The sequence below is a fragment of the Mustela nivalis genome (genome assembly GCF_964662115.1).
Source record: "Mustela nivalis genome assembly, chromosome: 7".
Lineage (NCBI taxonomy): Eukaryota > Metazoa > Chordata > Mammalia > Carnivora > Mustelidae > Mustela > Mustela nivalis.
In genome coordinates this window covers 133,348,138-133,374,369 of record NC_139026.1, presented here as the reverse complement: position 1 = coordinate 133,374,369, position 26,232 = coordinate 133,348,138, and the positions used below count along the sequence as shown (strand labels likewise).

General features: G+C 35.5%; 1 protein-coding gene across 2 annotated transcripts in view; it reads right to left on the bottom strand.

Moving 5' to 3' along the window:
• The window catches only part of GPR158 (G protein-coupled receptor 158), a 383,515-nt gene that overhangs the window by 113,571 nt on the left and 243,712 nt on the right, over positions 1–26,232 (bottom strand). For both annotated transcript variants that reach the window (XM_082740868.1, XM_082740867.1), the window contains one exon: positions 21,064–21,132. In XM_082740868.1, the coding sequence (XP_082596994.1) occupies positions 21,064–21,132 (69 nt within the window). The remainder of the gene's footprint in view (positions 1–21,063; positions 21,133–26,232) is intronic.

The window sequence follows — 26,232 nt, the reverse complement described above, 5'->3', positions numbered from 1 at the left end:
TTAAAAAGGTGAACATAAGACCATAAAATTCCTAGAAGAAAACATAGGTAGTAGGCTCCTTGACATCACTTTTGGTTGTTATTTTTTTAAATCTGATCCCAAAGGCAATTTTACAAAACCAAAACTGAATGACTAAAAGCAAACTAAAAGCTTTTCACAGTGAAGGAAACAATGAACAAAATAAAAAGACAATCTTCTTAATGGGAAAAGATATTTGCTAAGATAGGGGCTAATTACCAAAATATATAAAGAACACATACAACTCAATAAGAAAAAAAGAAACAATCTGATTAAAAAATGGAATAAGGATCTGAATACACATTTTTTTCCAAAGAAGATGGGCAATATGCACATGAAAAGATGCTTCATATCACCAGTCATCAGAGTAATGCAAATCAAACCATAATGAGACATCAAATCACACCTGTTCAAATGGCTATTATCTAAAAGACAAGAAATAACATGCACTGGAGAAATTGTGGAGACACGGGAACATACATTGTTGGTGGAAATGTAAATGTAAAATTGGTGCAGCCACTGGGGCGCCTGGGTGGCTCAGTGGGTTAAGCCGCTGCCTTCAGCTCAGGTCATGATCCCAGAGTCCTGGGATCGAGCCCCACATCGGGCTCTCTGCTCGGCAGAGAGCCTGCTTCCTCCTCTCTCTCTGCCTTCCTCTCTGCCTACTTGTGATCTTTGTCTGTCAAATAAATAAATAAAATAAAATCTTTAAAAAAAAATTGGTGCAGCCACTATGGAAAACAGTATTGAGGTTCCTCAAAAAGTTAAAAGAAGAATTACCATATAATTTAGTGATTCCACTTTGGTATTCATCTAAAAGATGAAAGTACAGATTCAAAAAGATACATGAAGTGCCCCTCATATTTACTGTGAAATTACTTACAATAGCCAAGATATGGAAACCATCTAAGTGTCCATGGATGGATGAATGGATAAGATGCAGTATATGTACATGATGTAATATTCCTCTAGCTATTAAAAAAAAAAAAGAAAGAAATGAACTCTTGCCATTTGAGACAAACATAGATAGACCTAGAGGGCACTATACTAAGTAAAGTAAGTCCAGCAGAGAAAGACAAATATCCAATGATTTCACTTACACTTTTTATTTTGTTCATTGTTTCCTTCACTGTGAAAAGCTTTTAGTTTGCTTTTAGTCATTCAGTTTTGGTTTTGTTAAAATTGCCTTTGGGATCAGATTTAAAGCACAAATGAATAAAGAAATAAACTGAAAAACAGACTCAGAGGATAAACTGGTATTGCCAGAGGAAAGGTGGTTGGTAGTTAGGTACAATAGATACAGGGAATTAGGAGGTACAAACTTCTGTTCATATGGAGATGAAAAATAGAGCATAGGGAATATAGTTAATAATACTGTAATAGCATTATAAGGTGACTAATGGTAACTATACTTGTCATATGAGCACAGAGTAATGTATAGAATTATTGGATCAATATTTTGTACACTTGAAACTAACATAATATAACAGCATTGCATGCTAATTATACTTAAAAATTATACTTAAAAAAAGAAGAAGAAAAAGATCATTAAAAAAAACTCTGTACCTTATTCAGTACCCTGTAATATCTAGGAGTTCAATTTGTAAATGGCTTCTCAGAATACGTCTTCCTAGTCCTTAAAAATTCCTATCATCACTCCATATGGTATGAGACCTCATCACTACCATCTACCTAGTGATTTAGGAAAATTTAGAAGTATAGAATATAAACAGAAGTAGAAGCAAAGGCTAAGTATATATGATGACAACCAAGAGTTGACAAAAATTGGTCCCAGCCGTAGTCCAGATAAAATTTCTAGCCTTTTAAAAATGAAGCTTCCTTAAACAAAGATCTTCAGCATCTATTCCCATTTGAGATGTCATTAACTTCAAAGAAATGTGGAGCAATTTGTTAAACATCAAAATTAGTAATCTGTAACAGTAGCAAAGGGAATGAAGCTTAGAGTAAAAACCATAGCTACCAACCCCCCTCCAGTTTGAGCATACTATACTTACTGTGCCTACATTATAGCTTAAAATAACTTCCAAAGGTCTTTAAGCCACTGAAATTAGTACACCCTAAAAAGAGTTGGGCTGTCATCAGAAAACCCCATATGAGAAAATCTTAGGTGAGTCCCTCTTTTAGTAGTTATCTAATAGCCCCATGGATTAAATAAGGACTTTCTTTCCTGTCTGAATCACATTTGTTACATAATTACTTTTTTCCGAGCAAGCAAAAGAAACAAGAGGAGCTATATAAAGATTACAATTAATAATGATCGGCAGTTTTCCACAAAATGAGGTCTGCGTTGTGAGCTGCATAATCAGTATCTCAGTAACCTTAGTTCTCTCTTCAAAAGTCATGGCTAGGCAGAGTCAGGGACAGGACTCTATTTAAATTTTTTTTTTCTTTTTATAAAGATAATATATTACTCAGCCATCGGAAAGGATGAATACCTACCATTTGCTTCAGTGTGGACATGGATGGCTCTGGAGGGGATTATGCTAAGTTAAATAAGTCAATCAGAGAAAGGCAATTATCATGTGGTTTCACTCTTATGTGGAACATAAGGAGTAGTACAGAGGATCACAGGGGAAGGGAGGGAAAACTGAACGGGAAGAAATCAGGGAGGGAGACAAACCACGAGAGACTCTGGACTCTGGGAACCAATTTGAGGGTTACAGAAGGGAGGGAGGTTGGGGGGGTGGGGTAACCAGGTGATGGGTATTAAGGAGGGCATGAGTTGGGATGAGCACTGGGTGTTATAAGCAACTAATAAATCGTTGAACACTACATCAAAAAGTAATGATGTAGATATACTGTCTAATTGAACAAAATAAAAAAAATGGAAAAAACCTCCCTAAAAAATAAAGATAATATATATGTATTGAAGAAATACAGAAGACGCAAACCAGCGACTAGAAGAAAATAACAGTTAAAACATGGCAGAGATGAGATCATGGGAGAATTCCCATCTCCCAGTTTTTTTCCCGATGGGCACAAGGCCCCCCAGACAACAAAACAAAACAAAACAAAACAAATTTCCCAGCCTTTTTTGATGCTAAGAGTGACTAGGTAATGGACTTCTGACAAATGAGGTTAAATGGAAGAGCAGTATAATATTCCCTCCCCCTTTACAATTTCTTCCCACCTTCCTTGGATGAAGATGAAATTGTTAGAAGGGCTAGAGGGAATGGGTCACCCAGGATCCTTGTAACTGTGAAACACAATTAGCCTTCCACTATTCATTTCCATACTTCTTTTTTATGGGAGAAATGAGTTCGGCATTTTAAAGCTTCTGTTCTTATGCAGCTAATCCTGATCTCATCCTAATACCACCATATTTTTTGTTACCTACCTTCTGAATTTTTACATAGCCACAATTATGCACTACTTCTTTGAATTCTTATTTTTAGTTAGTTTACTTGTTTATTTTACATGGGAACTCATCGAGCGTATGGGAGACTTCCTCAATTTAAATACAGTGTTATTCTTTGGAATTGGAGTTTTAAGTAGGCATCAAAAGAAGGATGCTTTTCCTTTTCTTGTCAGAATTTTCAGTTTTAGGGATAGCAATATCAAACACTATACTGAAAGCCAGGCGGTAACTTACTCTGTACGAACAAAGTAGGTCAGGTGGGACCATGAAAAACAAAAAAACAAAGGCACATTCCTAACTGGGGTCGCTACGATGTAAGTCCAGCAGATGGCTGACATTGAGCAACTGAGGGCCCAGTATTTATAATCATAGAGAAAAATTACCTTTTTTGAAGGTTTAAGTTCACTTTAATAAAGTGAACCTTTACGTTCACAATAATAAAATAAAAAATAAATATTTTCTATAAATTATAGAAAAATTAATTTTGTAAGAGAGTAAAATTATCTGAAGGACAAATTATGATATAGGCACTGTAGTGTGTATATATATATACACATATATATATATATTTTTGGTCTGTAGGCTGGTCACATTTATTTATTCAGTTAGTTTTATTTTTTACTTTTTAAAGATTTTATTTATTTATTTGACAGACAGATTACAAGCAGGCAGAAAGGCAGGCAGAGAGAGAGGAGGGGAAGCAGTATCCCCGCTGAGCAGAGGACCCCAGGACCCTGGGATCATGACCTGAGCTGAAGGCAGAGGCTTTATCCCACTGAGTCACCCAGGCGCCCCTGGGCTGGTTACATTTAAAATCAGGCTTTGGATATTAAAGTGACTCAATGATTTTTAGTTGGATTTGGGTTGCCTGACTGGTATGCTACATGAGAATTTTTGATGATGATATAATGGGCAGAATAATAACATCCAAAGATAACCATATCTTAAGCCCAGGAGCCTATATATGTGTTATGTTTTAGTCTCATTTAAAAGAAGGTAAAAAAGGGGTGCCTGGGTGGCTCAGTGGGTTAAGCTTCTGCCTTCAGCTAAGGTCATGATTCCAGGGTTCTGGGAAGGAGCCCCGCATCCTGGCTCTCTGCTCAGCAGGGAGCCTGCTTCCCCCTCTCTGCCTGCCTCTCTGCCTACTTGTGACCTCTCTCTGCCAAATAAATAAATAAAATCTTTTAAAAAAAAAAAGGTTAAAAAACAAAGGGAAAAAAAGGATTGCTAAAATTCCAGAAGGGACTAGACTAACATGAAACTTCAGCGCACACATTCACTTTACTTGCTATGTGAATTGTCTGCATTTTTGAAGATGTAAATTCTCATTTATCTGCTAACAAAATCAACTTCCAATCCAAAATAACTAGTTTTTTTCATTTTACTTAATTAATATTTATTGTATTTTACCAAAGACTTTGTCTATGACAGATTGTCATAAAACAAAAACAAAAAAAGTCTGAAAAGCAAGGCTGTAGGCCAATGGTTTAAAAGTGTGGTTCCAGGACCATGGAGCAGTGACAGCAGCATTCCTTTGGTATTTATTTGAAATGCAAATTCTCTGACCCTACCCTAGATTTACTGAATCAGAAATGTAGAGGTAGGGTTCAGCAAACTGGGACTTAACAAGTCCTAGATGATTCTGATTCTTGCAAAGTCAGAGAACTACTACTTTAAGATATGCTACTTTATTAACTAATACATACCTCGTAATATATGTCAGGCACTACTCTAAGCATGCATAGATTTTTGCATGCATAAAATCATCCAACAGTACATTTATAATCCTGATTTTACAGGTAAGGCCATGGATATCCAGAGAGGTTAAATGACTAACCTAAGGTCACACAGCTACTAAGTATCAGTTACAGTGGCCCCACAGTATATGCAACCACTATAATGTAAAGCTGATCAGATAAGTAAATGAGAGATAAGGTGTATATCAGTTAGTTTATTAAGTTTTTAAAGAAACAACTGCTTTAACATAACTTAATCACGTGTTTCTAGACAGGTAAGGAACATTTTAAATTTTGTTAGTATGTCAACCGTAAAGACAGGCCTCTATAACAGGGATTTGTCAGCCTTTTACATCATATTATCAAGTAGCGACCTTTTTATGATGTGAAGCTCGACATTGGTGTTGGCACATCAAATTCCTTGTTTACAGGTAACTGGAGAAAAAATCATTGGATTTTTACTATATGTCAGGCATTATGCTACACATTGGCAAATACAAGGATGTATAAGACATAAGATAACACATAGAAAGCACTTCAGATATGTGAAAGGGAAAAGCACACAATAGACGTCAGCTCTTATTATTACGGAGATCCTTTTGCTGCTATTTAAGTGAAGAGAGAAACACAAGAACTCAACTGTAAAACCAAACATAATACAGTAATACTGCAGTAGAGAAATGGCAGTTGTAATGCTTAATTGTTCTGTAATACTGTTACTTTTGCCCTAAATTCATTAACAATGTTAATATGAGAGATAATCTCCTTCTTCCCTCCCTTCATCTTCCTGCTGCCCCTCCCTGAAGTCCAGGACTCTGAAGACAGGAATTTATTTCTCATTGTTTTTGGAACATTACCGTAAGACTTTTCCCCCAAAATCATGGATTCATTTCTTTCCAATACAAAGGGGGCAGAAACAGAATATATTGTTCTAAGGAAGAAGTAAGACACTGAAGGACAAATGTGAGACTTCCTTAAAAACCAAGATTTTCAAGATGAAAATAGTTCTGCTTAAACATTAACTAAAAATTGTTAACATTCAGCATTTGACTTTTACTTTCAACATTCTACTTAAACAGAGTGGGACAAGAAGGTGAAATAAAATGGCAAAAGGTTGATCAAATGAAGGGTGTCAACAGCTGCCAAAAAGTCTGGGTTATTAAGTGTTTAATTCATTTTTGTAGCTTAAGTTTTTTAAAAAGATGTATTTATTAGAGAGAGAGGTTGAGAATGGGCAGCAGAGGGAGTGGGAGAAAGAGACTCCCTGCTGAGCAGGGAGCCTGAGGTAGAGCTCCATCCCAGGACCCCAGGATCATGACCTGAGCTAAAGGCAGATGCTTAACCACGGAGCTACAGAGGCACCCTGCAGTTTAAATGTTTTAATTGAAATGCTATCTGAGCTTCTATCACAGATCAGTTCAATGTTAGCCCTGAAGATCTGTACTGCCTGTGCAGAGTAGGTAACTACTGAATTTTTCATTTGCTTTATGATGGCAGAAATAGCCTAAGTGACCGAATGACCAGTACAGTGACAGCCTTTGAAGAGTGCATGGATACAGACGTGCCTGAACCTGGACTGAACAGAACTATCACCTTGGTCATTATGTCATCAGAGACAGTCATTTTGCCATAGAATGAACAGTTGTCTGGAGGAGGAGATGCATGAAGCCAGATCATGGCAGACTGCGGAGCAGTGATCCCCAAGTCTGAAAAGTCACCTTCAATTACGAGGAAGTAGCAGTTTATTCGTAAGGCTCCCAGCTAACTGCCCTGAGATACTTCCTGAATCTAATAGGAAGTCCTCTACAGTAGGAAAATGAGAGAAACAGCCCAAACTTACACCTCAGAGACAACTCCAGTTCTGATTTGTACGCTGACCCCAGGTTTTCATCTGCTATTTCTGGAAAAGAAGTTTCAGTACCTCCTTTTTTTACTAATCAATGAGTGAACTGGATGTGTTCTAAGTTCAGCCTCTCCACTTACTGGCTCCTATCTAAGGGCTTCCCTTATGACAATATTTACATGTCTCCCACACCATCACTTTCCATCTTTAGGAGTCATTCCATAGTCATGCAAACATGTAATTTATCTCATTAAAAAAATGTCACTTGACCTATAACTTCCTCCAGTACCCCAAATCCCTACTTATCTTTATTGTGAACCATATAGACAAAAGGGGTTTACTTGCTGTTTCTGTTTCATGTCCGTCTATCACGCCCTACTACTCCAAAATGGGTCTTGTCAAGACCACCTCAACATTCCCAAGTCCAGCAGGCAATTGTTGTTCCTCATCTTAGAAGACAAATCAGCAGCATCTGAAGGTGTTACCCCTCTCTTCTCTCTCCTTCTTGAAACACAATGTGTTTGAATGAATTCAACTGATCTTACTCCTACTTCCCTGCTAGATCATTCCCAGTCTCCTTTGCTGGATGCTCTTCAACTTCTGAATCTCCAACCATTACAACACGTCTGTCTGTCTATCTATCTATCCGTCATGATGATTTTTATATAGAGATACAATAAATAGCCATACCCACTTATCTACCACTCTGTTTAAGAAAGAGGATATTACTGTTCACTACAAGCTTCCTTTATGCTCTTCTTTCTCTTTGATCCCATGCTCTTCCCCTCTGTCTCAGGCAACCATCATCCTGAATTTTGCGTTTGCCATTTTCCTGCTTTCTTAAGGTTTACCTCATATGCTTGCATTATATATATATAGACACACAGACACACAATTTCAAACTCTGTAGAAATGGAATCAAACAGCATTATGAGATTTTTGGTATGTATTCTTTAAGGCAACTATTATAGGATTTATATTATTAATTTTACAATGATAAGTTATATAATAGGTATTATGTGGAAAAGGGTATAATGAAATCAAGCAAGATAGAGAAATGGCTCAGTTTTAAATGCATTCCTTTATTGCAGGCCTCAAAGCCTTTAACCAGAAGTGTTCGCTGTGACTCCCTAAGTAGGAGCATTTGTCAAATACACTTGACCTCTTCTTTTTTTAGAGCCTCTTTTATTTCAGAGCATCTGATGAAATGCTGTGCTTTACATCAGAAGGCAAAATGTGCAACTGTTTTGAGAGAAACCCATATGATCAGCAAAGGCTCTGATATCCTCTTCACAATGAACAACAGAACGGATCGACTGATGTGTGAAGTGGACAAGACCACAGAGCAAGCATTTTAGTCCACATTTCTGTAAGCATGATGAAAAGAGGACACTCTCATATAGAAATGAAAGTGTGAAGAATGAAGAAAATCAAAGTTAAATTGAAAGTAAGTTTGGATCAGAATGTCATCTGAACATGTCTCTATTTCAATTAATCATATTTATATTATTGCTGAAGCCTGGACATGGCATTCAAAATAAACCTCACTTCAAATATTCAAGAAGAGACAAGTCATGGAGATTTTTATACAACTAATCATAAATTCCATTTCCTTTAAATAATTTATATTAAGTATTCCTAAAGGCCTATCAGTAATGGATTATATTTTCACAATATACAACTAATCTATTTTCTTCATATTATAGAAATTGTAATGTGAAGAGATATTTGTATATAATAATCACAGCTTTTACATAATGTATAACTGAAATATAAAAATTAGCCCACTTTTCCAAAGCATTCTAGGAAAGCAATCTGTCCTTTAGCCCAGAAGTTCACATTGACTTTGCTAGTTTAAGCTATAGGTCCAAATGCTTTCTTCAATCACACTTATACCAGGCTCAGGATACTCTGATGTTGGGTATTTGTTAATATGATTCTATGTAAGGATTACATCTCTTTTGCTATTTTCTTTAAGTAATAAATCCATTTCACTGTATTGCGACTCTCTAGTGACATTGTGTCGTCCCTGACATTCAAGGTATGATTTGCCTTGTCAAAACGTCATCTTCTTGTCACTTTTAAAAGAATGCTTGCTGCCCTTTCATACAAGTCTTCATGATTTTTTCCTCTAATAGCTTTGAAGAGGAAACTATTTTTAAAGGTACATTGCCAATTTCATTTCTTTCACAACTTCTTTTCTGTTTGTGACTATTTTACAAATTATCTCTTAAACATCTTGAACAGTATCTTTTACTTTCTTATGTCAAATTTTTCATGTATAAGACCACAGAGATAAACCTGGACATCATGGTATTTGTAGTTTGCTAATATAAATGTCTAACAATTGCGAGGATATTTTTAGAGACCATTAATGTTCTCTAAAATCACATGTTCACAAATAGTACCTTAAACCTAAAATATAAATTTGTTGGTCTTTTTATTAATTGAAAATAAACAACCAAACTTCAGAAATAATTAACTACTAGTGTCCTGGGTCTGTGCAGGAAAATTTAAGATGCATTTTTGTAAACAGAGGAGAAACAGTAATTTGGAAAAGAGGCAAATGAGCTCCTGATGTGTTTTTTCTCATGGGCAAAGACATTACCCCATAAACTCTAGCAAGGGAGTTAGAAATGAACTGAGACTTTATCCTTTTGTGTTCTTTCTTTCTTTGCCTTTCTCTCTTTCTTTCTTTTGTTACTAGAGAGCTATAATATGCTAGCTAGGACACTGCTGTTTTCTTATCTTTTGACTCAAACCATCTGATTGTCAAATTCTCTCTTATTGCCAGAGCCAGGATTTCCATATTTGTTGTTATAAAGGCATTCTCAGGGTAATTTATTATGTTCTTAGTCTACTGTTAAACTGTGACATTTCTGCCTCCACATCTCTACTGTTGTGGTGGTTTATTCTCACTTTAATGTCCTAATTTTTGAATTAACCTCTCTCCGTTTATTACAAAATAATGAGTTCCTTAACTTTCTTTCACAGAAGAGTTGATATCTGAGTGGGGAGCTGGCCATGGAGATATGTGGGTTAAGACTACTCTAGGACACAGCCAAGGTCAAGGCTGTGGGCTAGATTGCCAGGCCTGCTCAAGGAAGAGCGTCAAGACCAGTATTGATGTTGCAGAGTGAGAGAGGCAGAGAGCAGGGGAGCACAAGGTTAAAGAGGTAAAAGTGGCCAGGTCATGTAAGACTGTGTAGGCTAGAATTAAAGTCTGGGTGGCTCAGAGGGGTAAGCATCTGCCTTTTGCTCAGGTCATGATCCTGGTGTCTTGGGATTGAGTCCTGCCTCAGGTTCTCTGCTCCTCGCTTCTCCCTCAGCCTTTGCTTCTCTCTCTCTCTGTCTATCATGAATAAATAAATAAAACTTTTTAAAAAGAGTCTCTTTTTGATCTAGATTCTTTTCTACCTCTCCACAGGGAACTCAGAGATAAAGAGATTTACAGCTGTACAATTATATAGGTGTCTATGCATGTGTATAATTGCTTTAGCTAGAATTATATTGAAACTCGATACATTTTTAATGTGCTATAATGGAAGCAGATTCAGCAGACATGGTCCCACTCTTGAAAAACTTGTAATTAAAAAGTATGATTCTAACAGATCTATTCATTGGAGAGTGAATATTTGTCGTAGGAGGGCTGAAAGGAAACTGGGGAATTTTCCTAAAGAAACACAGTGTTATCCCAGATTGGAGACACATCCTCTTTGTTGATAGACCTAAGTGGCACACTAACCAAGGAAGGCCACCAGACCTTAAGTGAGTAAGAGAGGAAGGCGAAGCCTCAGATTATAATATGACCTAAATTTGTGTGGCTTCATGCGATTTCAAAATAAAGAAGTAGCCTGTGTCAATCTATGCCTCCTGCAGCTATCCACTTAGTTCTTCATAAAATAGCTACCTATAAAAACTGTTTTCTTAAAAAATGAAAAGCAGTGAATCAAAACCACAGTGAGGGGCGCCTGGGTGGCTCAGTGGGTTAAGCCTCTGCCTTCGTCTCAGGTCATGATCTCAAGGTCCTGGGATCGAGTTCCACATTGGGCTCTCTGCTCAGTGGGGAGCCTGCTTTCTCCTTTTTCTCTGCCTACCTCTCTGTCTACTTGTGATCTCTCTCTGTCAAACAAATAAATAAAATTAAAAAAAAAAAACACAGTGAGATACCACTTCACACTCACTAGGATGGCTATTAAGTTTTTTTTGTTTTTAATACATATAACAGGTGTTGGTAAGGATGCAGAAAAACTGGAATCCTTGGGCATTGCTGGTGGGAATTTAAATTGCTGCAGCTACGTTGGAAGACTGTTTGACAGTTTCTTAAGAGTTAAATTATCATATGATCCAGCAATTTCACTCCTAGATATATATATACCTGAAAACTTGAAAATGGGACTCAGATACCAGTGTTCATAGCGACATTATTTACAATAGTTAAAAGGTGACAACAACCTAAATGTCTATCACAGATAAATGGTAAACAGAATGTGGGATTATACATATAATGGAATATTATGCAGCTGTAAAAAGGAATGAAATTCTGACATATACTACCACATGGATGATCCCTGAAAACATGATGTTAAGTGAAATAAACCAGATACAAAAGGACAAATACCATACAACCCCACTTACATGAGTACCCGACAACAGGCAAATTCAAGACAGAAAGTAGAATGGAGGTTACCAACAACTAGGGGCAAAGGAGGAATGAGAAATTATTATTCAATGGAAGAGCTTTAATTGGGGTTGATGGAAAAGTTCTGGAAACAGTGGTGATGATGGCACAACACTATGAATGTATTATACATTAAAAATAATTAAAATGGTTAATTTATATTTGTGCATATTTTACTGCAATTAAAAAAGAATTATAACAAAAAATAAATCAGAAAGGAACCAGCACAGACTCTTTGTTTAAATACTGGAGGAAAAGGGCACATGAAGAATGGACAACAAAAGTGATGTTACCCAAGAAAATTGGCACAAGTTCAAATAAATAATTCTCATGGCCTCAAAGAAATTATAAAAAAACATGTTCCCTCTGATAAAGCTCAAAGAAAAAGACATTAGAATCAAAGAAGAGATAAGAAAAACAGAGAAAGAGATAAAATTGCTCCAAGAAAGCTGGAGAGGAGAGGATAAAGTGAAAATGGAAATAAAATACAAACAGTAGAGAGGTTAAAGGAATATTAGAATTGTCTCCAGCAGAATAAACACACCTGAGAATAGTGTAAAGGTCACAGAATAAAGGCTCGATGGAAACACACAAACCAAAATAGAAAAGAGCAAAGATATAGAAATGACTAAAAACATTATAGATAAAGAAGGGAAAGAAATCCAATGCATACATAATTCCTGCTCCTGAAGAAGAAACAAAAAATTAAATAAATATATTTTTTAAATTCCAGGAACGGAAGAAGCCTTACACCTTTATATTGAAAAGAAACACCATGATCTAAGAAAAACAATAATACAGAATAATAAATTTCAAGATAATGTTTAGTTTCAAGACTGAAGAATGCCATCAGGCTATTTCAAGAGCTGAAAATATTCAGATAATGGATATAAAGGTCTAAGTAATAGAAAATGTGTCCTGAAATTTTTATACTCAACTAAATTATTCTTCATGAAAAAAATTATTCTTCATGTATAAGGACAATGGGTAGAAATTCTCAAGCATATAAGAACTAAAGAGCTATACAACTCTTCTTCCTTCATGAAAAATCTGTTAATGAAAACTAAGGGACAAATCAAAATAAAGAACCGAGGAATGAAGAAGGCAGGTTACAAAGACTAGTGGAAAATATTAAACCTATTTAATACAGACTTAAGGTTAAACAACTATGTGTATAATAGTTTCGTAATTGCATATAATATATTCATTATAAATGTTAACAATTCAAAAATGATTTTTTAAAAGATTTTATTTATTTATCTGACAGAGAGAGAGAGAGAGAGAGAGATCACAAGTAGGCAGAGAGGCAGGCAGAGAGAGGGAAAAGCAGGCTCCCCACTGAGCAGAGAGCCTGATAAAGGGCTTGATCCCAGGACCCTGAGTCCATGACCTAAGCCGAAGGCAGAGGCTTAACCCACGGAGCCACCCAGATGCCCCAGCAATTCAAAAATTATTAACAAAAATCAAAAAGTAAAGGGAAGGGCTAATAGGAAATGTATTTAGATTTGATTTTTTAGCTGTTCCAGCTGAAGTCAAGTGATACTGTCTAAAGTTGAAACACATAGCTAAGTGAAGAAGAATTAACACAACTTTTAAAACATTTTATGGTCTTTTTTAACTTTAGATAAATATCTATTAGAAATAACAATGCTTGTTGTGAAGATTCATTTATCTAAAAGTTAGTAACATTTTTAGTTTCACTTCAGTTTTTTGGTTAAAACAATAAGGATTATAACTAATTTTTTATAAAATGTCTTAGATTTGTATCTTGATTTCTACCATTCATCCATTTTCTCTTTCAACTTATAAATGTGCACACACAGATGTCTCCAATGATCAAATGTATACAGTGATTATTTCTGGATGATACTGACTTTGGTTGTTTGGTTATGATTTTTTCTTTGTGCCTAGTTTGGAATAGTAATTATTATATTTCAAACAATCAACATAGTATTTTTAAAAGGAATACAGTCTAATTGGTACATTTTAGCATTTACATTTTAGGAAAAATATAAACACTGTTGCTTTTTCACTGACAAACTAAAGCTAGGGGTCAAATTCCCAATGATTTAAGGCTTTCTCAGTTTATTAAAACTCCTTCAAGTAAAGGTAGATAATTACTTCATTCCTGACATACCACGCACTGATCTAAGATTCTTAACCAGATACCTTGGAATATGCATACTGGTTAGCCTCCATGCTTTTATGAATAGAAGATCAAAACCACCAACAATCAGTTTTCTCTCTGGTAGGCTGACGGAAGAATATAGGAACAAGTGGATAAATGGAATTACATAGAATTCCAGGATATTTATAACCATTTCTTCTATTCCTCTAACCTAACCTATAAAAGGAAACAGTGTCTTAGTGGCACAATCATTAAGCTCCTTTGAAGGAGGTGGTCTGGTTTTGTCTTATAATTTCAATATTTTAACCAATATTCCCAAAATTAGCAGGCAGTTTGGGGATTAAGAGTCTTCTATTCCCGGGCACCTGGGTGGCTCGGCCAGTTGAACATCCAACTCTTAGTTTCAGCTCAGTCATGATCTCAGGGCCTTGGAATCGAGACCCATGCTAGGTTTTATGCTTAGCACAGAGTCTGCAGGCAAATCCTCTTCCTCTCCCTCTGCTCCTCTCTCTACTCAGAAGCACATAAGCATATGTGCACATACACTGTCTCCCTCTCTCTCAAATAAAGTCTTACCAAAAAAAAAAAAAAAGAGTCTTCTATTCCCATACTCTTTAAGCTACCTTGGCATGAAACGACTATTCCCACACTACTGTTTTGACAGTACTGCTAAGCTCATGAGTATTTAACTATCCTTCCAATTTACTTTTCCCTTTTTGCTCTGGATTCATTCAAATGGATCTAAATGACACCAAGGAAGATGTAGTCTAGATCAGCTTAAAAAACTGTGTTTTAAGGATGGAATCTTTTTTAAGGATGGAATCTCCTTACAAAAACCTCTAGATAACTGAGGTTTGAGAAACATTGGCCTAGCTGTAAAACTGGGAACTTTGTGCCCTATGTTTGTCACAGTGGAAGTAAATCGGTCTTATGATGAACTGCTACCATTTCTTTCCAAAAAAGAACCAGGGCTCCTTGGAGAAAAGGCTGATTCCAGGGCTGGGCTAGGGAAAGTACCCTCTACTGAACTAGAATGAAAGGAAGGGCTTGGGATACTGGGGTAATGTGAAAAGAATGCAGGAGCCAGTTTAAAGGGGCTTCACTGGGCAAATTTAGGTTAACTTGAGCTTTAAAATAAATAATTATATTAATAATGGATTGAAAGCTCAGCTGCTTTAGCTATATTCTCACAGTCACATTCTTACTCTCCGTCCCTGCTTTCAACTCTCTGTCCTTTATTTCCCTCCCCATAAGCTCTGTGCTCAGAACAATATGCTCCTGTTTTTCCTCTGCTTCTGAATGCTGTGTGCTCTATACCAGAGATTAAAAAAAAAAAAAAAAAAAAAAAAAAATCTGAGTTTTAGTTTCAGGCTTTGGGGTGATCATAAAAAAGTAGTCTTAGGTCCTGAGCCACTGAAACCAACTTGCTATGGTCTGTAGGGTTATTTGTTACGTTCAAATATAAAATAGGAATTTTTTAAAGTAAAATGGTTCAGTATCAGAAACATCATATGGTTCAACAGCATGCTCACAGCAGTTTTACATTGGGTCTTACAGTCAAACCATAAGCTCTTTTCAATTGGTTCCCTGTTTTATCCTCTTGCCTTTTATTTCCTTGGAGACCTAATGAGGAAAGGTGCCTGAACAAGAGGGTAGAACATGGGCATTCCTGATTATCCTGTCCAATGTTATCTCAATCATACATTCATCCCTCTACCCCAAGTACTGTCACAGAATGAAAGGAGTGGCAGACCAGGAATCAAGAGACTACATTCTAATTCTGGCTTTCTTACTACTTAGTTGAGAGAGAAGTTGGCTAAATTACAGTTTCTCTCAGACTCTCCTTTCATTTGCAAAATAGAGGCTGAACAAAGACTAAGTTGTGTTTGATGCTCCTTCCTGTTCTAATATTTTGCAGTTCTTTATTTTTGGGCATGGGGTGGAGTAGGGAAATTATGTGAAAATTTGCATTTATTTATTTATACATGTATGGGTATAGAAAGGCTCATTAGCCAACCAAAGAGTTAATCAAGGTTAGAGGGAAAAAATTCACCTAAATAGCTGAAACTGGTGGTTTTGTCAAGTCAAAAACGAACTTCCAGACTCCGTATCACGTAAAATGATTTACTAATCCATAAAAATGTGATTTTATGTAATTTAACAGGTAGAATATAGTTGAGTTGATATTTTAAAGTCCTTTTTTTCTCTCTTCTATAAATTATATTAAAGTTTTTAGATGATTATGAAGACTAATCATTTGTTCACAAATGTATGGACTTCAAATCATGAATCTCTTTTGAGAATCTGTAAGAAAATGTTTTAAATGCTTTCGGTCTCTGCTATCCAATTATAACAATGCTAAATTTAGTCAGATTTTGGTTTGTCCTCATCTGCACAATGATGATAATCTCTAATTTGGACTTTCCAATATAAGCATTGTTATGAAATCGTCTGTAGTCTAAGATTGCTTAGAAAAGGCAAAAATAACCTTAATTCTTGCAAATCTGAACAACAATATGCAGCATAAAAAGAAGAAAAGGCTCATTGCATAACAACTCAGCAGAACAGTGAATACCCAAAGCCTCCTTCCATGGAGTTACCCAGCCCTGAAAACAATTCTCCTTTATTCAAACACACTTTAAAAAACAACAACAAAAAACTATACGCCCCATAAAACTTTAACAAGCAATTTTGGTAAGGACCACAACAGGAACAGAGAAAGTTGGTAAGATATTTAATAAATAAGGAAAGTGTAGATCGTATTTATATCATCACATGATTAGACTTTTGGGCTATATTAGGTTTACGGAATCATCTTTATCACTTATAACAGAGATCTTCCTTGCAGCATAAAGTCTAGCCAAAAGTTACAAAATTCATTTCTGCAAAACCCAGGGAAGTCAATGAGCCTTGGTCCAATAACCAAATTACTTACTCCTCTTGTCAAGAATGCTTTATGCACATGTACCCATGCACATATACACACCCTATGTAGCAAAAAGTTTCCTATCAATTTCTGATACATCATCTCTCATTCTCTCATCTAAAATAAAATTACTTTCCTTACCAGACCCAATCAATAGTATATTTTAATCTCCTTTTTTCCCCTATATCTTATGCTCCAGCCAAATCTTCATTAATAAACCTGACCCCTTCTGTCTTCAGGGCATAAACACTAACTTATTTGAAACCAAGGTACACAGTGTAAACTTGGGAACTATATACATATATCTCAAGCAGTTACAGAAAAATATATATTATAAAAGACAAAATAGATAGCTAATTAAGCATGAAGTCAATATAATGAGGTTTCTGTTAGACAGAATTTTTTTGGTAAGTCTTCTTTTCTGTTTTTTTCCCCCCTTTCATGTATATTAGAATTACGAAGCAGAAGTGCTATCTTTACATTCTCTTAAATTTCCATTTCTTTCTCCTTTTTTTCTCTGCATCTGACATCATCATTAGATATCTTTCAAAATTGTATACCACTCAATGAAAGGGTCTTCAAAAACTGCGTCAACATTTAGCAGCATAAAACTTGCTCTTCTTTCATATATTCTTGTTTTCTAGAGTACTTCATCCATTTAAGAGACTTTAAGAATCTTTCCCAGATTTTAGACCCATGCTCATTGATATAACCACTTGATTTGAATAAATATGAATCTTATAAATAAAAATAAAATGAAATTTAGCTAACGTCTCAAAATAACATTAAGAAGTGTTTTACTGGGGCACCTGCGTGGCTCAGTGGGTTAAAACCTATGCCTTCGGTTATGGTCATGATACCAGGGTCTGGGATCGAGCCCCACGTTGGGCTCTCTGCTCAGCGGGGAGCCTGCTTCCTCCTCTCTCTCTCTGTCTGCCTCTCTGCCTACTTGTGATCTCTGTCTGTCAAATAAATAAATAAATAATCTTAAAAAAAAAAAAAGAAGTGTTTTACTGCCTGTTATCACTAAATAAAGTAATAATAATAAGGATCATTATTCATAGTCTTCCACAATCAAGCAGATTCTTCGGAAGCTACTTAAATAGGACAATAGCCACTAGTTTGCAGTACAGGTTTAAATTCATTCAAGTATAACCTCATTCATTCACTCACTGCATATTGACTGTGCTTCAACTACAGTAACAGCTACTTGACTGTGAGCAAAAAAACAAAACAAAACAAAACAAAACAAAACTGTATTATCTCCTATTCTCAAAGAACTAAAGTTTGTTCAGGAGAATGACATTAATCAAATAATGGCACTTGTAAGTGTACACTTACAAACTGAGATGGAGGTTGTAAAGAAAGAGCGTGGGATTCCATGAGAAACTATTAAAATGAATTTGACTCTGATTGGGATTCAAGGAAAGAAAGCTCTCTTAAAATAGTGATATTTAAGTAGAAATCTGAAGGATGACCAGACAAGTTGTTAGTTAGGCAGAAGAAGGGGTAAGATAACGGGGAGGAGGAAGATAAGAAGACTGTTTCTGAAGGAAAAGCATGTGAAAATGTCCTCTATCAAGAGGCATATTCATTTCTTATTGCTGCTGTCAGATATTATGGCAAACTCAGGGGCTAAAACAATATAGACTTATTATCTCACAGTTCCAGAATTGAGAAGTTCAAAATATATCCTACAGAGTTAAAATCAAGGTATTCTTTCTGGAGGATCTTGGGAAGAGTCTGTTTCCTTGCCTTTTCCAGCTTCTAGAGACTGCCTGAATCCCTTGGCTTGTAGCCTCTTTCATCCATCTGCAAAGCCAGCAAGAGCCGGTCCAATCTTTTTCATGATCCTTTCTCTTTGGTTCTCTCTCTCCTGCTTCTCATTTTCACTTAGGACCCTTGAACCCATCTACATAATCCAGGATAATCTCTATCTCAAAGTCCTTTATTTCATCACATCTGCAAAGTCCCATTTTCCATGTAAGGTAACATATTTATAGGTTCCAGGGATTAGGACAGTGGACATTTTTGGGAAGCCATTATAACACACCGTGAGAGAGATTATGTTTCATTTATGAACTGAAAGAAGGTCAGAGTAGGTGGGGGCAGAAAGTGAGAAGAAAAGTGGTATTGGATGAGGCTGGGGAGGTGGGCAAGTACCTCACTATATATAACATCATACACCATATCAAGGGTTTTGATCTTTATTCTAAGAACAGTGGGAAGCTAGCTATAGAAGTAGTAACAGAGTAGATTTTGTATTTTAAAATACCCTCTGGCTACTGGATAGAAATTGTATTTAGCAGAGGTTCAGGAAAAAGATGATGGTGACTGCAACAACAGATATTCAGATGATTATTACTCAGATTAGTGAAGTCATTTGGGTCTTTTACTTCCTAATTGGGTGATCCTATAACTTGAGTTAAACATCTTTCTGATAGTTCTATGGGGAAAATGAAAAGTTATGATACACAACTTGCCATTTATACGGAAACAGTCCCATGCGTGTTAAGGACCCTTTGTATTATATCGCTTCTGTTATTAATTACCATGCATAACTCCATACTAGTAAATTAGACTTCAGTAACATGGATGATTTTATAGAAAAAATTTAAATGATTATATCCAGATAAATTTCTATCTTAAGAATAAATATAATTCTAGAAGTAGAAGACTTGAATAAATCAAGAACCCTATAAACACTGAGTGGGGAAGAAGATTAGAAAATGGGGTAATGGAGGGGGCAGGATCGAATCACGTTAGATCCTAGAGCTCATTCTAAGAATTTTGGCTTTTACTAGAAGTTAGAATTGTGAACCTTTTGAGCATCTTGAGGTGTGGCATAGTCTTACTTGGGTATTACAACAAGCTGATACTTTGAAAATAGATCATTGGGGGGGGGGGGCGGTTAGTGTGAAGGGACAGAGGCCAGGGAGAGACTATTACAATAATCCAAAAGAGGCTGATTGTGGTTTAGTCCAGGATGGTAACACTGAATGGGGTAGAGGGAGTGGCTGGGCTTTTGGTATGTTTTGGAAGGTTTCTGATGATGTGAGAAAAAGAAAGTTGTCAAGAATGACTCCCAAGTTTTAGCCTGAGTAACTAGTGGAACAGGGTTGTCATCAGTGGAGATAGGGAGACTGACTTTGGGGGTGTAGGAGACCAAGTATCTCAGTTAAGAACATGGTAGGGAATTCTGGTGGACCCTCAAATAGTTGTAGAGTAAGTAATTGAATATGAGTTTGGAGCTCAGAGGAAAGGTCTAAGCTGGAGATAGGAATTTGGAATTTGGGAGTATTTGCATTTAAATAGTATTTAAGCTTTGAGGCTAGATGAGATCACCCAGGGAGAATGTAGAATCAGAAAGCTCCACTAGGACTGCTGCCTGAGGCACTTAAGTATTAAGAGGTGGGAAAGGAGATTAAGAATCAGCAAAGAAGGCTGAAATGGAGCAGCTAGTGAGGTAAGAGGTAACCCAAAAAGAACATGGTGCCATGGAAGCCCTACCTTTTTCTTCTCTAACATCTACTCATCTTTCAGGGCTCAGTTGAGTGATATTTCATTCCCTGGGCTTAATTGTCTCTCCTACGAGTCTCCAGCACCCAGTCTCCATAGCCTCTTGGCTTTTTTCAATTATATAGTAATTGCCTGTACTGACTCATCTCATTCTGTAAATTATAAGCTTCCTGAGAGGAGAAATCCAGTTTCTCTCACTCACAAAAAAATTCCCAGTTTAGCATAAGTACTTAACACACAGTAACTGCTGAATATAAATTGGCTGAATTAAATTAGGAAAATTAGTACTTACCTTGTGGTTACAGACAGGTTGCTAGTGTGACAGGAAGAGTCTACTAGGATTATCTATGCCATAATACTGCACACCTATTTACTTTATTTTTGTATGTAACCATCGGGAATTTTTCATCACAAACTTGGCATGTCTCATGGTTTTGATTCAAGTAGAGAGGGAAGGAGACCCTTATTTATATATATACGCATATGTATATAGCAAGCATGCATATCGAGCCCGCCTTTTTTATGTTAGCTCACTTAAGCAGTTAAGGCTCCTGGCAAATGTGGGAAGAAAAGTATGATTACCTTCACTTTACTTTTCAACTTTATATGTCTATTATATATAGATATGGGCATGTAAACTTGTATATAGACATATAAAAAAGTAATATATATATATGAATAGTTATATATACTATAATATACATACATATACATTTATATAAACATATACACATACAAACAGATATATATAAAAAAAATACACATACATAAAATTTTCTGCCTAAGCAAAATAAAACAAATGGCTATTTTAAAAATTCAATTATGTTACTTACTGGAAAGTATAGCAGCAGAGACCCAAAAAGAATGGTTTCCAAGAGGATAAGGCCCGATGCCCTGATGCTCTAATAAATAAACAAATAAATAAATAAATAAATAAAATTTTTAAAAAAAGAAAGAAAGACAAAAGAAAAAGTTATCGTTAGTTAACATTCCTAGAATGGAAGAACTTATGCTATTGTGACAATACCTGAACTAGTAAATGAAAACTGGCTAATATTTCAGAAGTGAACTTAACTGAACCATGCAAAAAGACTGACTATAAAGGTTGTAGTGGACTTAGTGATTTTGCCAGTGGTGTTACAGAATTTTGTTCTCTAAAATTTGAACCCATGAACAATCTGAGCATCTGAGAACACTTTTTGGAAGATCTTTTCAATCCAAGAAGCTCACAGACACAAAATTTCTTGCTTGTATTTCTGAAACATCAACAACAAGTATATACAGAATGCTAACTCTCAGCCATTTCAGAGATACTTGCAGGATGGTTTCAGTGAATAAAACAGACATACACACAAGGTCTTGGCATCTCAGTAATAATATCTCACCATGTCAAAATACCGTCACCCATGCTCACCTAACAGAGCTCCACTATGTGAGTAATATAAATCATACTAAATAACAGAGGTATTTTACCTTGTGAACATGCTTAAATCATTCTTAACTGAAAATTCAATAGACTAAGTTGATATTTTAATAATTTCCTAATTATTTAAAGTTTACTATACATAAATATGCTTAATAACCTGAAGATATTTTGTTAGACTCAAATAGCATTCTCTTTCCAAAGCAAAATGACTGAAATTGTGGCAAGAAATAAAAGACTAAATAATTTTATTTTCTAATAAAAAAATTTGCTTCAATGAGTTTAAGTGTCAATATAGAGTAAATATATTAATTAAGAATACAAACATAAAAGCAGGTTATTCTAGAGTACCTGTATTTTTGCTAAATGCAACATGAAATATAAACAAAAATTACACCTGGTGCAAATATTGTATCTTCACAGGAAAACAATCCGAAGTATCAGCAACGGATTTTGCAACAATAAAAAGAAGCTAAAAACCCAAGCTACAAGGGTCCATTACATTAAAACAATGTCAGATAAAAATAAAAATAAAACAAAAATTTTAAAAAAAGTCATACAATGTCAGATAAATGAAGCCAGAGAAAGAAAAGTATAATATCTCTTCAAAACATAGCTAGGACATTGTTAAGACACAGAGGAATACTCTATGTAATCCCTCAAAAGAACTCAAGGCTTTCATTAAATCTGAGAATTTGCAATGGAGAAACAAGTTTTGTCAGTGAACAGGCTTGATTAAGTGGCTTCTCACTATTGGTCTTTATGTTAGCTAGCAGATGCATTTTAGCGAAAAGAAAATTCCTATCAGCATGCCTTTAGATGGGTTTTGGCTGCTGGAATTTCTAAGATGGCAAATTACATTCATACCTAATTATGAATGCTCCGTTTTTTAAACTTTATAAAAAGAAGACACCAAGAGTGAGAGCCCAAAATATTACATAAGACTGGTTATAAAACAATCTATGCAATATTTTTTAAAGATTTATTTATTTATTTGAAAGAGAGGGAGAGAGTGTACTCGTGAGTGCGGGGGGAGGGAGAGAGAGAATATCAAGCAGTCTTTTCCCTGATGAGGGCAGAGCCTCACACCAGGCCTGATCCCATGACCCCGAGATCATGACCTGAGCAGAAATCAAGAGTGACACTTAACTGACTGAGCCACCCAGTGCCCCCTCCATGCAATACTTTAAAAAAAAGAAAAAAAAAAAAGGATATGAAAAGAAGCTGCAAGGTTTAATGGAAAAGACTTTGAAGTTCTCTTCATCTCAGTTTGATTTATGAAATAATCACTAAGGCCACCTTAAACATCAATGTCTTCACCCATAAAATGGGCACCCTAATAAGGTAAAGACCTCATTAAACCTGAGGGTTCTAATAAAATATAAAGCATACAAAATAGTTGTTATTGTGCCCAATTCTTAGCAAGACGGTACGCACTCTTCAAAGTAAAAAAACAGCACCAGGATGGTGAATTTGAATTCCACAGAAGTAGTAGTCAAATTTTTTTTTTTAATGCTTGGGATCCAAATGACCTCAGAAGAGCCCAAAGTGGGGGTAGAGAACCCAAGTGTTCTTTTTTTAATGAATGAATGAATGAATGAATTTTTAGGGCCAATAGTTTCTTAACTGCATTGCAACCATTTTTATCATATAACAGCCGTAGTGATGCAGATATTCTCAGAGTAAATAACCTGTTTCCTTTTCATTTGGTAATACCAAACAATCTTCTTAACTCTTCACTGCCTTGCTTCTGGCTGAGCAGAGGAGACCATAATTTCAAATTATTAATTGGAATTCCAACAAGTGGTTCTATAATCAAATGGAAGGCCTACTCAAAATATGTACTCTTCCTTTCAAAATATTCTTGGGCTGAGTTGGCTTCATGGCCTCACAGAATGAGTAGGTACCTAACAGGCAGGACTTCAGGGACAAAAAAAGAAACGTCATGTTCCCTACAACATTTCCCCACTGTCTTAGTGATATTGGAAGTTCTTTGAACTGGAAAGAAGCCTTTTATTTTGTACTTGGTGCCGAGGATTAATATATAAATGTTATAAGTAGCATGTTGATTTAAGTTCAAAGTGAAGAACAGAAATCTCTTCCTCGAAGTCTAAGTGATAGATAAGGAAGGAAAAAGGAAGGATTGAAATATGAAGGTGATGCTGCCACTCTGGAAAACAGTATTGGAGGTTCCTCAAAAAGGTAAAAATAGAACTACCCTATGACCCAGGAATTGCACTACTAGGTATTTACGAAAAGAATACAAAAACACTAATTCAAAGGGATACATGCACCCTGATGTTTACAGCAGCATTATCTACACTAGCCAAATTATGGAAACAGCCTTATTGTCTGTCAATTGATGAATGGATAAAGAAGATGTGGTACATCTACACAATGGACTAGTATTCAGCCTTAAAAAGAATGAAATCTTGCTGTTTGTAATGATGTGGATGGAGCTAGAGAATATTAATGCTAAGTGAAACGAGTCAGTCAAAGAAACACAAATACCATATGATTTTACTTGTGTGCAATTTAAGAAGTGAAGCAAACAAGCAAAGGGGAGAAAAAAAAAAAGAAAGAGGCAAAACAAGAAAGGCTCTGATGGTTACAAGGGGAGGTGGTGGAGGGATGGGTGAAATAGGTGATGGGGAATAAAGAGTACACTTATCCTGATGAGCACAGGATGATATATGAAGTGTTAAATCACTATATTGTACATCTGAAACTAATATTATGCTGTATGTTAACTAGCTGGAATTAATATAAAAACTTAAAAAAAAAAAAAAAGAAAACTGAAGATGGGAAAGGGTTATAATGAGCAAAATAATAGAGCCCAAGAAAGAATTTCATCTCCTTCACAGTTGTGCCTGAGATAGAAATAGTGGTATGGAACCCTTCTAACCAGAATTGCTAACTGAGAAACTCTGAGAAAACATTATTGAGAGGATCAACAATATACTATTTATTCATTTATACAATATACTATTCATTCAAAACACATACATACAATTAGCACCATATATTTTCTAGATATATATATAAATATACCAAATATATATCTGGAAGATATATACCAAGCTGATAACATTTTTTTCTTCTACTGGAGAAGTGGATAGATTTGGGGACAAATCAACTTATTCAAAAATATTTTCATTTCTTTGGTGATGAAGTCATTCGTTGCTATGTAATATGCATTATAGTAATTAAATTAAGTAATATTAAAGAAAAGTAATCTAAAATGTGACAGTTCAACTATTGGAAAATTCTACCACTAGGCATCATAATATGCCAAGAAGTCTAAACGAAGGCCTTTCCAACTAATATCTACTTAATAATATTTTATTCAGTATCAGCCTGAGGAATAAAATTAACAAACAGTACTTTTGTAATTTACAAATTTTTGAATTTACAAACAGGTAAATATAGAACTCGGGGAGTTAGCATTGAGCCTAAAACTCTCTCCTTTAGAATCTAGAAAGCCAACAAATATAATTCCAGAATTTACAACAGAGGTGTGTGGGTCCCATCTCATTCCATCTCACCTGCCCCACTTCTTAAACGTTCTCAACTGACTTATGAAGGTTTCTAACAGTCAAGTATCCAACCTGTATACTGGAGAAAAGAGCTAATCTCATTATACCAATTTTATTAAATTATGTCAAAGTCAATTTCTAAATTCCATAATCCTTGGATGCAAAGTAGAGAGACATAAGAAGCAGCACAGCTGCAGCTGTCACAAGATTTGCTCGTGATGTAGGCATCCAAAGGGAGCTAAGTCACTACAAGTAGTAAGGCGATGAGAATGCTGAAGTCTGATCTTTTTCAAAAACAATTAAAAATGGTTTGTCATTATTTTCCTTGATTTTACAAGACTAACTACTTTATTTATAGTTTTGAAACATTTTTAGCCCCTGGGGAAATTAATGTGTATCTTGCTAAAACAGTGCAGCTCTTCTGAATTACAGCTGATTTCTTTAGTCCTGTGACAATTGAAGTTTCTTTCTATTACAAAAGGAACCTCTGAGCATGAAGGTATTTTTACACAGCTGCACCTCAGAATGCATGATGAAAATATAATAAAGTAATAGAATTAGATTCTGAAAAGAATGAAATGGCATAGGTTTGGATCATAAAGCAAGACCATAAATCTGTATCATTTACAAAAAGAATTAGCCATGCTAGCAGAACAGACTTTTTCTAGTTCTTTAGAGAAATCCATGGACAGGGAGATTACAAATAAACAAATACCTGATGAAACAGTCATATAATATTAAATTGGAAGCAAGATGTAAAAGCAGCCTTAAAGAGAATCCTAACACTGAGAGATATGAGGATGCTATTTTTCAATAATTTTATTTATAGTTATATAAATAAATGAGAATACACTACATCTGGTTTGACAGACTAACATGCAATTATTTTGTCTTAGAAGATCTGTGATGAAATATTGAAAAACCATTCAGATTTAGAAAAAGTTGTCAGAGAACAATTGCCCAAAATGTGTTAGTTAAAATCATATTGGTTTTTCCAAAAAATTATCAGCAATGAAAATGGTACCAAAAAAGCAAAGAATATG